The sequence below is a fragment of the Rattus norvegicus genome, chromosome 3 (genome assembly GCF_036323735.1).
Source record: "Rattus norvegicus strain BN/NHsdMcwi chromosome 3, GRCr8, whole genome shotgun sequence".
Classification (NCBI taxonomy): Eukaryota; Metazoa; Chordata; class Mammalia; order Rodentia; family Muridae; genus Rattus; species Rattus norvegicus.
This window is the reverse complement of record NC_086021.1, coordinates 66,564,944-66,578,659: the sequence shown is the minus strand read 5'-3', so window position 1 is coordinate 66,578,659 and position 13,716 is coordinate 66,564,944. Positions and strand designations below refer to the sequence as shown.

The window sequence follows — 13,716 nt, the reverse complement described above, 5'->3', positions numbered from 1 at the left end:
TTCGCTGCTTGGAAGAATAGACAACTTGTAAAGAACAGAATATGTGGAAGAAAGGTAAGTGACTCTGGTGACTCGGTCACTGAAAGCACCTTGCACCTTACTCTTGGGTCCCTTGCTCTGGGGAAGTTAGCTGCCAGGCTATGAGTAGACACCCATATGGCAAACTCTCCTGCCAAAGTTATGTGAGTGAGCCATCTTGGAAGTGGGTCCTCCAACCATGAAGCCTTCAGTCTATAATCTCGACTACTTTTGATTTCAGCAACATGAGAAGTTGTGAGACACCACCGCCCAGCTAAGTCACTCCTGAATTTCAGACACACAGAAATTGAGAAAATTATTTTTTGTTCTATGTTGTTGAGTTTTTAAGTAAGTTTAGAGAAACCAGTTATATGACAGCGTAAAAAATATGTAACTACTGTGGTGAACAAGATGTGAAACTCAGTTACTAAAGTGTATATTTTACCCATTATATGCCTTCCTACTCTCAACATGCAATTTTACAAAATAGGAACTAAGTGTGAACTGCCTTCATTAAAAAAAAATACCACCTAATATAACAATATATTTCAAAGTTCCAGTCCTAGTACATAATTTCTTATATTATTAGGTAAGAGTGAATTTATTTATAATTTATTAAGTACAGATCAATACACAGCGAATTCACAAGTAGTTCAAATTTGAAACCCGAAACATTACAACTGCTGGAAGAAAGTACATGCAGACACAGAGCTCTAAGACATAGGTATAGGAAAGGACTCTCTACAGGACTCCATTTGCCTAGGAATTAAGGCCAACAACTAGGAGCTCACCAAACTAAGACAACAATTAAGCAAGGGAAGAAGACACCGCAAATGGAAGAGAGTCTCACAGGATCCATCTGACAGAGGACTGACATACAGAATATACAAAGAACTAACAGAACAGAGAGTCAAGCAAACAAATGACATGCCTGAAAAACAGGCTAGAGCTCTAATCGGAGATCTCAATAGGAAGAATAATGCTGGCTAAGACATACCCCAAACGTCGTTTACTATACTTGGCAATTAGGGAAACGCAAATAACTACTGTGAGATTTCATCTTACCCGTGTTACAGTGATTCTGATCAACGAAAACAACTGACAACAAATGCTGGTGAAGCCAAAGAGGAAGGGTATCCCTCCTTCGCTGTTGGTAGGAATGTAAATTGGTGGAGCCATTCTGGAAACCAGTTTAGAGAGTCCTTAAAGGACTCTAAAGGAATCTACCACATGATCTGGCCTAACTCCTTGGCATTTGCCGGAAGGACTTGACATTCCCCTCTATAGACACTTGCTCAGCAATGTTCTACTCACAATAGCCAGAAAATGGCAACAACTTAAATGGCCTTCAACAAAAAATATGGGCAATGAGAAGTGGTACATATAAATGATGACATAGTCTTCAGCTCTAAGAAAATGAACTCAGGATTTTCAGGTAAATACGTAGACCTACAAAAGATTACTGAGAGAGACAACTCAGATGCGGAAAGACAAACCCTCCGTGTTCTTTCTCATCCTTAGCATCAAGTCCTCAGAAAGGAGTATAAGCATAGAGTAGCCACAGAATCCAAAAGGACAAAGGAACCACTGAGTGTGAGAGGTAAGGGGGTAGCAGGATACAAATGATATGAAATAGGAAAAGGAATAACAGGGAGGGGATCTCCAATGGGTAGGAGGGAGGTGGTTAGTACAGACGGAGGGAGGAACAAGGGACACCTAACACCAAGATGTTTGAGAAAGCATCAAGGAATTGCATTACATTATATTTACCTAGAATTATACATGGTTCATAAGTACATGTGCACACACACACATATACTACACATGTTTATTGGAGGAAGCTAAGTTACTTGTGCTGATGGTGCTCCCCTCAAGAACCCAGAGCAACAAAAACCCGAGCACAGGTATAAGCAGCCCTCCCTTGAACGGCTGGTAAGGACAGTGCAGGCTTCCCCACACAGGGCAGATGAAGCCCTTGACTCTCACTTAGGGGTTGACAGTGGGCTCCCTAGGGTTGAACCATATCACTTAGGACACAGGACTTGATGATTCGAGCTGGATCTGGCCTCAAAGTCTCCTTGCTGTGGTTCCAGAATCCACTATGCAAGGTGTTACGAAGAGATGCAGTGAAGAGCTGTAATGCGTGTGAACACGGCAGCACTTGGCACGGAGACACAGAGAGCATGCAATAGGCGTGCTCCCACAGCAGGCATGGTCAACAGTGGTCTAACGTCATCTCTGCCACACGGAGATCGAGAGAATAATTTTGTTTTATATTGTTAAGTTTTTTGAGTAAGTTTAGAGAAACCAGTTTATGACATGGAACTACTGTGGTGTACAAGATGTGGAACTTTTAAGGCCCACTCAACAGGGGGAAATCATTCCTGGTATCGGAAATCTATCCAGCTTCCAGGCCAGTGAGATCATGGACCTTAGAAAATAATCTACTGTTGCTTTCTTAGACCAGAGTAAGCCTTTACTACATTCGAAATCTTACCCTTATACCTACATTCAAGTGTAGCTAAGACCCCAAATCAAAGAAGCTTCTCTTCACAGCAAATGAAAATCAATGCAGAAAACCACATTGGACACAATGCAGAGATAAATGAATGGTGGTTGAGTCCAGGCCCAATGGATACAACTACATCACTGTTCCTTTCTATAGGGCACATAATGGAAGAGTGGAGAAAATTTTGAGAACCAGAATACCAGGAAGTTGGTGAGAAGACTGTACGAGCCGGCATTCCAGGAGTTCAAGTGTGAAACATCTCTCCTAGACACGGGTGCATAAGTAAGACCAGGACAATGGCAGGATCAATAGACATTAACTTGGGAGGGAAAATCTCATGGAGTCCCACCAGTGCCGAGACAAAGAACTATAGGTACTCAATGACTATTAAGAGGGGGATCATTAGCCTCTCTCAGTTATAAGCTCCTTTATTGGTTGTCCAAGGCAGAATGGTCAGACCTGAAACCTCATATACACAAACAACAAAAATGGAGTCAGCTTGGAGAGATGGCTCAGTTAAAAACACTGACTGTTCTTCTAAAGGCCCTGAGTTCCCAGCAACCACATGGTGACTCACAAAAGTGGACTCAGAAAGCACACACACACACACACACACACACACACACACACACACACACACACAGAGAGAGAGAGAGAGAGAGAGAGAGGGAGAGAGAGAGAGAGAGAGAGAGAAATTGTAATAGTAATCAAGAAAAAAGAGGTTATCAACTTGAGAAAGAAAAACATGTGAGGGGGCTGAAGGGAAGGTGGCTGGGAAGGGCTGGAGGGAGGAAAAGTAGGAGGGAAAGTAATGTAATTCATTTTAATTAAAAACATTTTTAAAAAGTAAATATGAACATAAAAAAGAGTAGATTTCTTGTCTAAACATTCAGTGTCTGCTAGCCTTTGGACTGACGATAACATAAAAGAAAAAACAGTTTAAAATACAGTTTAATTTATTTTTATTAAATGGTCACAACACAAGAAATTCATGAGCTAGTCAAAGAATTAAACTATGGCTATCACATAAATCTTGTATTACTGACAAGGATGGTGATGATAAGTTGCTGAGTTTATATTTCTTCCTTACCCAGAGCTTATTTCTTTAGCCCTTGTCCATGGTCTGTCCACAAACACAGTGCAATTGGTGCAGCATTGTTAATTCTTTGGACATAAGCTAGCCAAGCAGAGGAAGTTGAAGGAAAAAAATAGAAAACAATTTAAACCTAGGATCATCTTACTATCTAACTCAGTTTAGAGTTTTGTTACTTTGTTAAAACTTATACTTCATTAACTGCTTATGATACCAGGGGGCTGGGGAACTACTAGGAAGCCATGAGAGATGGCTCCGCAGAGTTCTTATGTGTCGTTGTGAGGGCTGGAGTTCTGGTTCTAGTACTCAAATAACAAGCAGAACCTATGTCTATCTACAACCCCAACACTAGAAGGGGTGGAAGTAGGTTGGCTGGAACTTGCTGACTTTCAACCTAGCAGAAAATGCAAGTCCCAGATCCAGAGAAATACTCCACTTGTGGGGCTGGGGAGATGGTTCAGTGGTTAAGATTATTTGTTGAGGACCCAAGTTTGATTCCCAGCATTTATACAGTAGCTCTCTTCTGACTTCCATGGGCACCAGGCATGCATGCGGTGCATATGAAGGCATGCAGGCAAAACGCTCACACACATAAAACTCAGAAATAAATTTAAAAAGACTCAGCCTCAAGTGAATGGGCAGAGAAGGGTAGGGAGGACACTTGGTGCTGTCCTAGCTCTGTGAGCATGTAACAGACACATGTACTTAGGCATGCAAAGAGCATGCTCACATACTGACACACACCAACAATTCTTTTAAAAAAACACTAGGAAATATGAAGCTTATGGCTTATTTTAAATATTAGTAACGCTAATTAAGAGGATATGTCATGTCTGCAGATACAGAACTTTGTAGAAGAAAGTTTAGAATTCTAGTGGTGGGGTGGGGGGAGAAAGATGACTCATTAGTAAATAGTGTATACTGTTCTTGCAGAGGACCTGAATTTTGTTCCTAGCACTTTCTCTGCATAAATCACAAGCATCTGTAATCCCAGATTAAGGAGATTTATTGCATCTGTCCTCCATGAGCATCTGCATACATGTGCATATATAGACACACATATACAAGTTAAAAATAACAAAATAGAGGCTAGAGAATGATAGTGCAGTGGTTAAAAGCACTTACTGCTTTTATAGGGAAAATGGGTTTAATTCCTAGCACCCACAGGTGGCTCACAACTGTCTGTAATTAGTTCCAGGAGGTCTGATACATCCTCTGACCTCTGAAAGCACTGTACACATATGGCACATACATAAAATTAATTTAAAAAATCTCTCTAAAAATATATCAGTGGTGAGTCATTGCCTCAGGAAGAAGAAATGAAATATATTGTATATCAGCATTTAAATGTTAGTTTATGCAGAAGCAATGTTAGGGGTGAAAAAAATTTTGCCTGCCTTCTTCCCATGTTCAACCCACTCAAACTGTGCGAGCATATAAACTAAATAATCTATAACTCTGTGAAGCCTGATCCCTTAAAGATGAGACTGACAGCACTTCCTACCTTTGATTGCTTATCTCTCAGTGTTCCTAGTTTCACTTTATCATGTGGTTCATCAAGGGTCAAATTATTCTTCCTTCTGTCACTGTCTTCAAGCAAAGGTACATAGTCACAAGTGTTATCTGCAAGACAAAACACTTGCACATCAGTAGAAAGTCCTGGAAAAATAATTATAATAAAAATGAAGACAGGCATGGTGGCACAAGCCTTTAATCCCAGTACTCTGGGAAGCAGAGGCAGGCAGATCTCTGTGAGTTTGAGCCCAGGCTGCTCTACATAGTAAGTTCCAGGATAGCCAGGACTACGTAGTGAAACTTTAATCTCAAAAAACAAAACAAAACAATAACAACAAAACAACCAACCAAACAAAAACACAATCTCAGTAATTTCAAAAGAATATATTGTAAACTCTAGTTTTATAGTAATTTGTGCAATATTTACCTCGGCAAGTTGCCCATTTATTGAGTGTTTTTCTTCCCACTAAACACTTATTTTCTCATAAGTAAAATATATAGAATTCAGAAAAGTAGAATTATGTTTCTGGCATTTTACTTTATTGACAGTTGGACCTTAGAGCTTTGCTTTGAAGGGAGGGGTAGTGTGAGGGATGGACTAGCTAAGTGCTCCCTTCCTAGGGATGGACTAGCCAAGTGCTCCCCTCCTAGGGATGGACTAGCCAAGTGCTCTCCTCCCAGGGATGGACTAGCCATGCTCCCTTCCTAGGGATGGACTAGCCATGCTCCCTTCCTAGGGATGGACTAGCCAAGTGTTCCCCCTCCCAGGGATGGACTAGCCAAGTGCTCCCCTCCTAGGGATGGACTAGCCAAGTGCTCCCCTCCTAGGGATGGACTAGCTAAGTGCTCCCCTCCTAGGCCAATTAAGCTTTTATATGTCAGTTTAAGACAATTACTTAAAAAAACTCCATGCTTATAGAAAATTAGAAAATGTAGTAATGACAAAAAGTATGAAGAAAAAAAAAAAGCAGCGCTGGAGGTTGAAGCTGGTGATTATCTATTGGCTGCGGGTCCAGGGATCCAAGGCGCTTTTGTGGACTGGGAGGATATGAGGCACACATCTGGTGCATACACAGATGCAGGCAAAACACCCATACATAAAATAAAATAAAATAAAAACTTTAAAAACTATTTTAAAAATCCTATAATTTTCATCACTCATGAATTATTCTTATTAGCACTGTGGTTTATATTTTGTTTTTCTTTTCTACATGTAAATTCAAGCGAGAATGTTTTGCTGTACACATGAAATGACTTTATTTTTATATCTTGTGTTCTTTATTTTGCTGCACATCATGAACATGACTGTTGGAAGGTTAACAATCATCACTGATTTTCTTGGCTATTTAGTTGTTCACTGTAACTTAGCTTTTGGACATTGTACCTTTTTGGATTATTTACTGGTTTGTTCAAAGGATATTTAAAGGGAGAGATGGCCAGGGCAAGGAACGTGGGAAGTGCCCAGAGCTTCTGCACCCTTCCTGGGCTCAGGACATGCTCAACTATCTGGAGCTTGGATGCTTGTTTTGATTTCTGACCTCTAGCAGTCGACTGTGATGGTCAATGTATGCACACCTTCTAGAACTTACACCAATTGTCTTAGGATAAATTCTTACGGCTTCTATTTTCAACTCAAAGGCACACACCTTTTACAAAGCTTTTTCCGTATTCATTGCTAAAGTACTTTCAAGGAAGTTTTAGTAACCCAGGATTCCAGCCTACAGAATATCTGAATGTCCACTTCCTCATTTCCTACAAGTTTCAATTAAACAAGCATCATAGTGTACAGCCGCACTATGACTCTTACAGCAGAATTAACAAAAAACAAACAGGACAAAAAAGGAAAAATTCAAATGTTCTCTTCTCTGAAAAGTTTCCAGAAACACATAAAAACAAAAGAAGTACCTCGACTAGAATCCACAAGACGTAGCTGTGACTTTAGCCTGTCAATGAGAGTTTGTTGAAATGACAGCTGTTCCTGTTGCTCGCGTATTCTTTGTTCATAGTTCTCAGTCTGCTGACAAAAAAAAACCCAACCAGTTAGCCTGATACTCACTGACAGATGCGTTTACTGTCTATTAATAAGCACAGGAGCTGCCAGTCCCACCCAGGTAACTGAGAAATCTATTCACGCGTTACTGACTCCATTACAGTATCAGTGACTTAAAACTATTAGAGTAATATACAACTTCAAAAATTACCTTATTTAAAGAAATTCTAGTCAAGAGTTTGACACTGTTTTCTTGATCTTTCAGTAAAGAGAAAAATTAGAATTTGAAATTTAATACTTAAAAATAAGAAAAATGCACAAATGGTAAAGTACATGCTATATTAAAAGCTATGCTTTAAAAATATAAACCAGTCTCAAAACAGAATTTTATGTCTTAAATAAACACTGAAATTAATTTTTAGAGTACAAAATCATGGAGTAAATAACTGTAAATAGAGATTATGAAAGCCAAAGGGAAAAAAATATAAATTCTAAAACTTTTGTGGCCAGATATGAGAATGCCAGGGTTAATTTTTATGATATAAAAACACTATGGGGATGCCAAGAAGTGCTTGCTGACAGGAGCCTGACATAGCTGTCTCCTGAGAGGCTCTGCCAGAGCATGACAAATACAGAGGCAGATGCTAGCAATCAACTATTGAACTGAGAACAGGGTCCCCAATGGAGGAGTTAGAGAAAGGACTGAGGTAGCTAAGGGGGTTTACAACCCCATAGGAGGAACAACAATATCAACCAACCAGACCCCCCAGAGCTCCCACCAATGGAGCGACCCATGGCTCCATTTGAATATGTAGCAGAGGATGGCCTTGTTGGGCATAAATGGGAGGAGAGGCCCTTAGTCCTGTGATGGTTCAATGCCCCAGTGTGGGGGAATGCCAGGGCAGGGAGGCAGGAGGGAGTGGGTGTGTGGGGGAGCACCCTCATAGAGGCAGGGAGGATGGGATAGGGGGTTTCCAGAGGGGAAACCAGGAAGGGGGATAATACTTGAAATATAAATAAAGAAAATATCCAATAAAAATTGAAAAAAACCCACTATTTATAGATTTTAAGAGGGATAATCCCCTCATACTTTTATTCGACTGACCTTACTACTTTATTATAATGGCGGTGAAAACTAAACAATGAAAATGACATGATATTAGCAATACAGACATACAGATGTGCCAACCTTCAAGAAAAATCTCAACGTGTCACATCACAATTACCTAATGAGTACATTCTTAGGAGCTGCATTAAGAAAGCATACACAGAATGAAAGTCTTTGACACTTTCTACAAATGACTAAACGTAAATTTCTCAAAATATGAAAAGGGTTCTAATAATTATAGCAACATTTGGTATATACTAGATGTTTGAACTTTTTAATTGGCTAAATCAAAAAGTTCACAATTAATGAAGTTGCAGTATTTTAGGTCCCAAGTAAGCCTAAAGTTCTTTATAAATCAAAGATTTGTTCCTTATGCCTCAAATATAAATGCAAGAAGTTAAAAAAAAAAACACTTCACTATATTTACTCAAACAAAAGATGCACTTTTATATCCATTTCTTGTGATTGAGAAAGTGGGTAGTAAGCTGAGAGGCATGGCTCTGTGTGTTTCCTGGGAGCAGTCTTACGCAACTTCACATTCCCCACAGAACTTCACAAACGATGTTAAATATATGCTGATTATTATAAGCAGAAGAAAGAATCAAGAATGAATCTCAGCCTTAGAGGACTCAAGCCATAGATATGGAACCCTAGATACCAAACGAGTCTGATATAGAGCCATGTTTCTCTTGTTCTGTAGACTTCGGCACCTGAGCTGCTGGAATGAGTGGGGACACTGACAAGAGGATGCCAGTGTAGTAGCTAGTTCATAGTTAAGTGTCTGGGTGCCCATGCTCTCTGAGGTGGAAGGATCAGCAATACACTATGGTCTGCCCCGTGTACTTTATGCATTTACAACATTTTTATCTCAAAGAACTCAAAATTCTTTATAACATAAATAAGTAATTTTAGTAATAACCCATTTTTTCACTATATCTGGATAGGTGCATACATCCTTGAGCAAGTAACCAGGTTTTTTTTTTTAAGAAAAAAAAAACCTAGCAAATTAGCGATAGGCTAAGAATAAATGTCTAAATTATTCAACTCTCAGACCATTCTTCATCTATTATGCAGACTCCCCCACTTCAGTGAAGAAACCAAAACACCATGTATGCTCACTTGGAACCAACTCAGAACACTTCTGCCAGTTAATTTTCATCTTCTTCTCTCTAGCCTAAAAACACACTTCAGCACATCTGTCTATATCGTATTATAATAAATAATGCTGAAATGCATTAAATAGCTGGGAAAGTTAATATATCAGGGGCCATTTCACATAAAAGTCTTGAGATGTTTCTTAAGTCAGATGATAATGTATTATAAAGCCAAGGCAAAAACCTTTTTACATAAAAATCAATATGTTGAAAATGTAGCTGGGCAAATAGTGGCCCATGTTTTTCTGGCTTTTCGTGGATTTATGGATTCTCATCTGTCTACATGTCTGACCAGCAGTTATTGTAATCTCTAGTGTCACGAAGTGTCTGGCATACACTGAGATGTTCAGTAGTAATCAAATAACATGCTAATTAAGTTGTTAATGAAATATCTAAGAAATTGATGTGTCTTCAAAAATGACCTGAAGGAATAGAAGGATGAATGGTCTTGCTTTAGATGCTTGATACTAAGCTAGACACATTTACTTTTCTTTTTAAATCAAAAGACTATGTTCACTGCAAATAAACAAATAGCATACATTTTTTTTAAAAATCAGAAAATTGATGCACAGTCACATTATTTTAAAAGCTACAATTACAAAGCAAGTGCATTCCAGTACTATCAAAGACCCCACAAACAGAAAACTCACTAACAACCACATTGAAAATGTACAACAGTAATGTCTTGTCAACACTTCTGTACAGAGCACAGACATGACAGCTAAAACAGACAGAAGAGAAGATGCTTTTGACAGCCAGTGTGTGTGAATGATTCTTTGAGTCAGATGGCAGCAACAAGTTACCAACTAGGAGATCTGCATGACAACTAACCATCCATCTGTATCAAACACCATCTGGCCAAGATGACTCTGGCTTCTGTGTACTTGACACTCCTTCTAATTCCAAAGACTAGCCAAACAAGTGGTCTATCAGAACCTAAGAAGTAAACAGGTATATAGGTACTCGTGTCTTAAGGGTTGTGCGTTCTTTCTTAGTGCTCATCAGCAAAACTGCATGCTGGAGATCAAATATATAGCAATACATACCATCGATTTATCAACAAGGGTCATCGAGACATACTACAGTTTATCAGGAATAAAGTAAAAGCCTCATCCTAAGATTTATTCTGAAGCTGGAGATCTGGACCAGCAGCTGAGAGTAAATGCCGCTCTTACAGAGGACCGGGGTTAGGTCCCCAGCAGGCACAGGGAAGTTCACAGCCATCTGTATTGCGAGTTCCAGGGGCTCCAATGCCCTCTTCTGGTCTCTGTAGGCATCAGGCATGCACTTGGTGCACAGGCACATATTCAGGCTGAATATTCATATACATGAGATAAAAATAAACTAAAAAGTATTCTTTTAGTAGAGCAAATTTTCAGTCCATTCTCTTCAAAGCAAAGATACCATATTTCCAAATTTTGGACATACAGCTGTTCAAGTTTTCATGAGTTTCATAAATATTAAGATAGAGTTCTGTTAATTGAAATTTTTCTTGTTACAGACATTGGATGCTCTAATTTTTCATATTTCCTAAGATGTTTACTTCCTATATTAGAAGAAAACTTCAAATGTCCTTAAATCATCAAATATTCATCTCATCTTCAAGAATTAATCCCAACATTCTGAAAAATAGCTTTCTTCCAGTGATTTTTATTAGGGGATTTAATAAGTGTTAAGTGGATAAAACATACTCTCAATTTAAAAACATTCAAAATTGCTCCAACAGTAGTAGATATGAGACCTTTATTGGAGGTTCTGCTTGCATGAAAATGCTCTCAATAGGGAGCGCCATGAAAATAAATATTATTCACACCAGATAAACAGTAGTTTGGACACAATCTATTTTTAATATCCACCATAAAACTGGTAAACTAAGTTATTAATTTTACTTTCTTTTTAAAATGTCCAAGATCATGTATCTGGACTACATGTAGCTCTTTCTTCAACCATTCTTTATGTATTATTTTAACAAGTTCCCCACCTACCACCGACTGTATACTAGGACTGAACTAGGATACACTGAGCTGGGAACATCAGGTTATCCACTTGTAGTACTGCTAGTGCTGTCATCCACTTCTCAGCAGAGCAAATGGTAATGCAGGGGTAGGGTGAGGGGAAGGAGCACTCCTTCCAGGAGTCACAGCAAACATTCCACTCAATTGAACCTCAGACTTCCTCGGGGCCACTTTGGACTTCTGATGCCCTTAAGCAAATAGGCTAAAAAAAGGAGTAAAGGTGTTAGGCAGGGGGCTTGATCCACTTACAACATGAGGAAATTAAATTGCTTCTCCACAATGGAGAAAGATTATGTCTGCAGTACAGGACATCCTTTAGGGTGTCTCTTGGTCTACCATGTCCTGTGATTAAAATCAATGGGAAAGTACAACAGCGTCTTCAGCAATGAAGCTATGGGTCACTCCTTCAGGAAAAGAGCCAAGAACTGCTGAGGTGCTTGCCAAGGGGAGGAAATACAGAATGGGGAGTAGAGGAAGGTGGTTATAAATACCAGCTAAGGCCAGGTGACTGGTTGTAAAAATGAGGGTACTAGATGATACTAGTGCTTCTGTCATAGTTTGAAAAAATTCATTGTACAGACATTTATATTTTTTACTCGATTTCTGTATTGTTATGCAACATCAATTAAGAGAATGACAATGGTTATCACATTTAAGTTTGAGATACTCAAAGAATGTCCTTGAGAAACATGGCTACCTAGTCTAATTTATAAAATGCTGTAGGATATTTGATTACACTGTATACCCCAAGATTGTGTTATTTACTGAAAAAACCTTTTCTAGTTGTGTGGCTCAGCCTTAGCAGACACCTTTAATCCCAAACAATGAAGTTGTAAAGTTAGTTTGTAGGAGGAAGCAGCCATGTTTGAAAGTGATGTCTAATTGAGTGGTAGACAAAGTGACGAGTCAGGGAAAGATTTGACAGAATAGGATACGCCCAACTCGCACAAGAAAAGGGAAGCAACATAAGAGAGAGCAGTGTAGAGAGAAAAAGAAGAGAGGCAGTTTTAGTGGGAGAGTTTTACAGAGACAGGTTGAAGAGAGAACAAGATAGACGCAGACAGAAGGAGACAGAGAATGAGAAGGATCCAAAAGATCAGAACAGATTGTTAAAGCGGAGCAACTCAGGAGAAGCCCAGAGACGCCAGATTGAATTTGTCGGCTTGGAGAGGAGTTTGAACCAGAACAGCTGAGTTGAACCAGCCAGCCAGGGATCAGAAAGAACTAGGAAGGGGTGAGCTTATTCAGCAGTAAGTCTTAGAGGCTGAAAACATTCTGGGTCTAGATAGACTATATGGAGCCTAGAAGCTATAGGACTAGGGCATATAGGACTAGGTCTAGGTTAGAGATAGAGGCAATACTTTTACAATAAGGCATTTGTGGCTGGTTGTTTGGGGGATAGTTATGTCATGTTGCATTAATTATAACCTGGTTAAATATATAATGTTTGAGATTATACATGTTTGGGCATAAATATGACCTGGTTATTATTTTCATTTGGAAATTAATCATGACATAAAGAGGTCTGATTGTGTCAGGTTGACAAGAAGTGGACTAGTGATTGTTAACTTGACTACACCGGAATCAACCAACCCCAGACATGGAAGGGTGTAACTGTGTGATTTTTCCTTAATTTGAAGTGGGAAGATCCACTTCTTTTTATTTTCTTTTATAATTTTTTGGGGGGTAGGTATTTATTTATTTAATGTATGAGCATACACTGTCAATGTCCTCAGACACAGCAGAACAGAGCATCGGATCCCATTACAGATGGTTGTGAGCCACCATGTGATTGCTGGGAATTGAACTCTGGACCTCTGGAAGAGCAGTCAGTGCTCTTAACCACTGAGCCATCTCTCCAGCCTGGAAGATCCACTTCTAATCTGGATATCTGAGGTGGGAAGACACATTTAAACAGATCTCTAAATCTGGACCACACCTTGTGCTGGACGCCTATATAAGGACACGGATGAACAAGGCTTTTGCTCTTTGCTTTCTTGTTCGCTCTGGCCTCGCTATCAAGTCCATTCCTTCACTGGCATTAGAACCTAGTTATTCAGGTTTCTAGTGTACACTGAAGGCCAGATGAGGCCGCTTGCTCCATGGACTGAACAACTTACTAGATTCTTGGACCTTCAGTTTATAGGTAGTCATTGTTGTATCAGCTGGACTAGAGTTTTTAAGACATTCCGTGTATTTATCCTGTAAGTTTTGTTACTCTAGAAAACCCAGACCAAAACATTTTATAATCCAATTTTGGTAACCCTCCCCCCTTTAAGAACTTGGCTTCTATAAGAAATAGAAATAAGCCTAG

General features: G+C 39.3%; 1 protein-coding gene across 11 annotated transcripts in view; it reads right to left on the bottom strand.

Moving 5' to 3' along the window:
• The window catches only part of Tank (TRAF family member-associated NFKB activator), a 76,031-nt gene that overhangs the window by 20,205 nt on the left and 42,110 nt on the right, over positions 1-13,716 (bottom strand). For 5 of the 11 annotated variants that reach the window (XR_010064568.1, NM_001164073.2, XM_039104356.2 and 2 more), the window contains exons 3-4: positions 7,041-7,149; positions 5,125-5,243 (exon numbers count right to left, since the gene is read on the bottom strand). Coding sequence is in view for 9 of the 11 variants with exons in the window: in NM_001164073.2 (NP_001157545.1) it covers positions 5,125-5,243; positions 7,041-7,149 (228 nt within the window). In the remaining 2 variants the exon portion in view is untranslated. Of the gene's footprint in view, positions 1-3,472; positions 3,705-5,124; positions 5,244-7,040; positions 7,153-13,716 lie in introns of those variants that run through there. The other 6 variants (XM_006234273.5, XM_039104353.2, XM_039104355.2 and 3 more) reach the window with 3 other exon arrangements.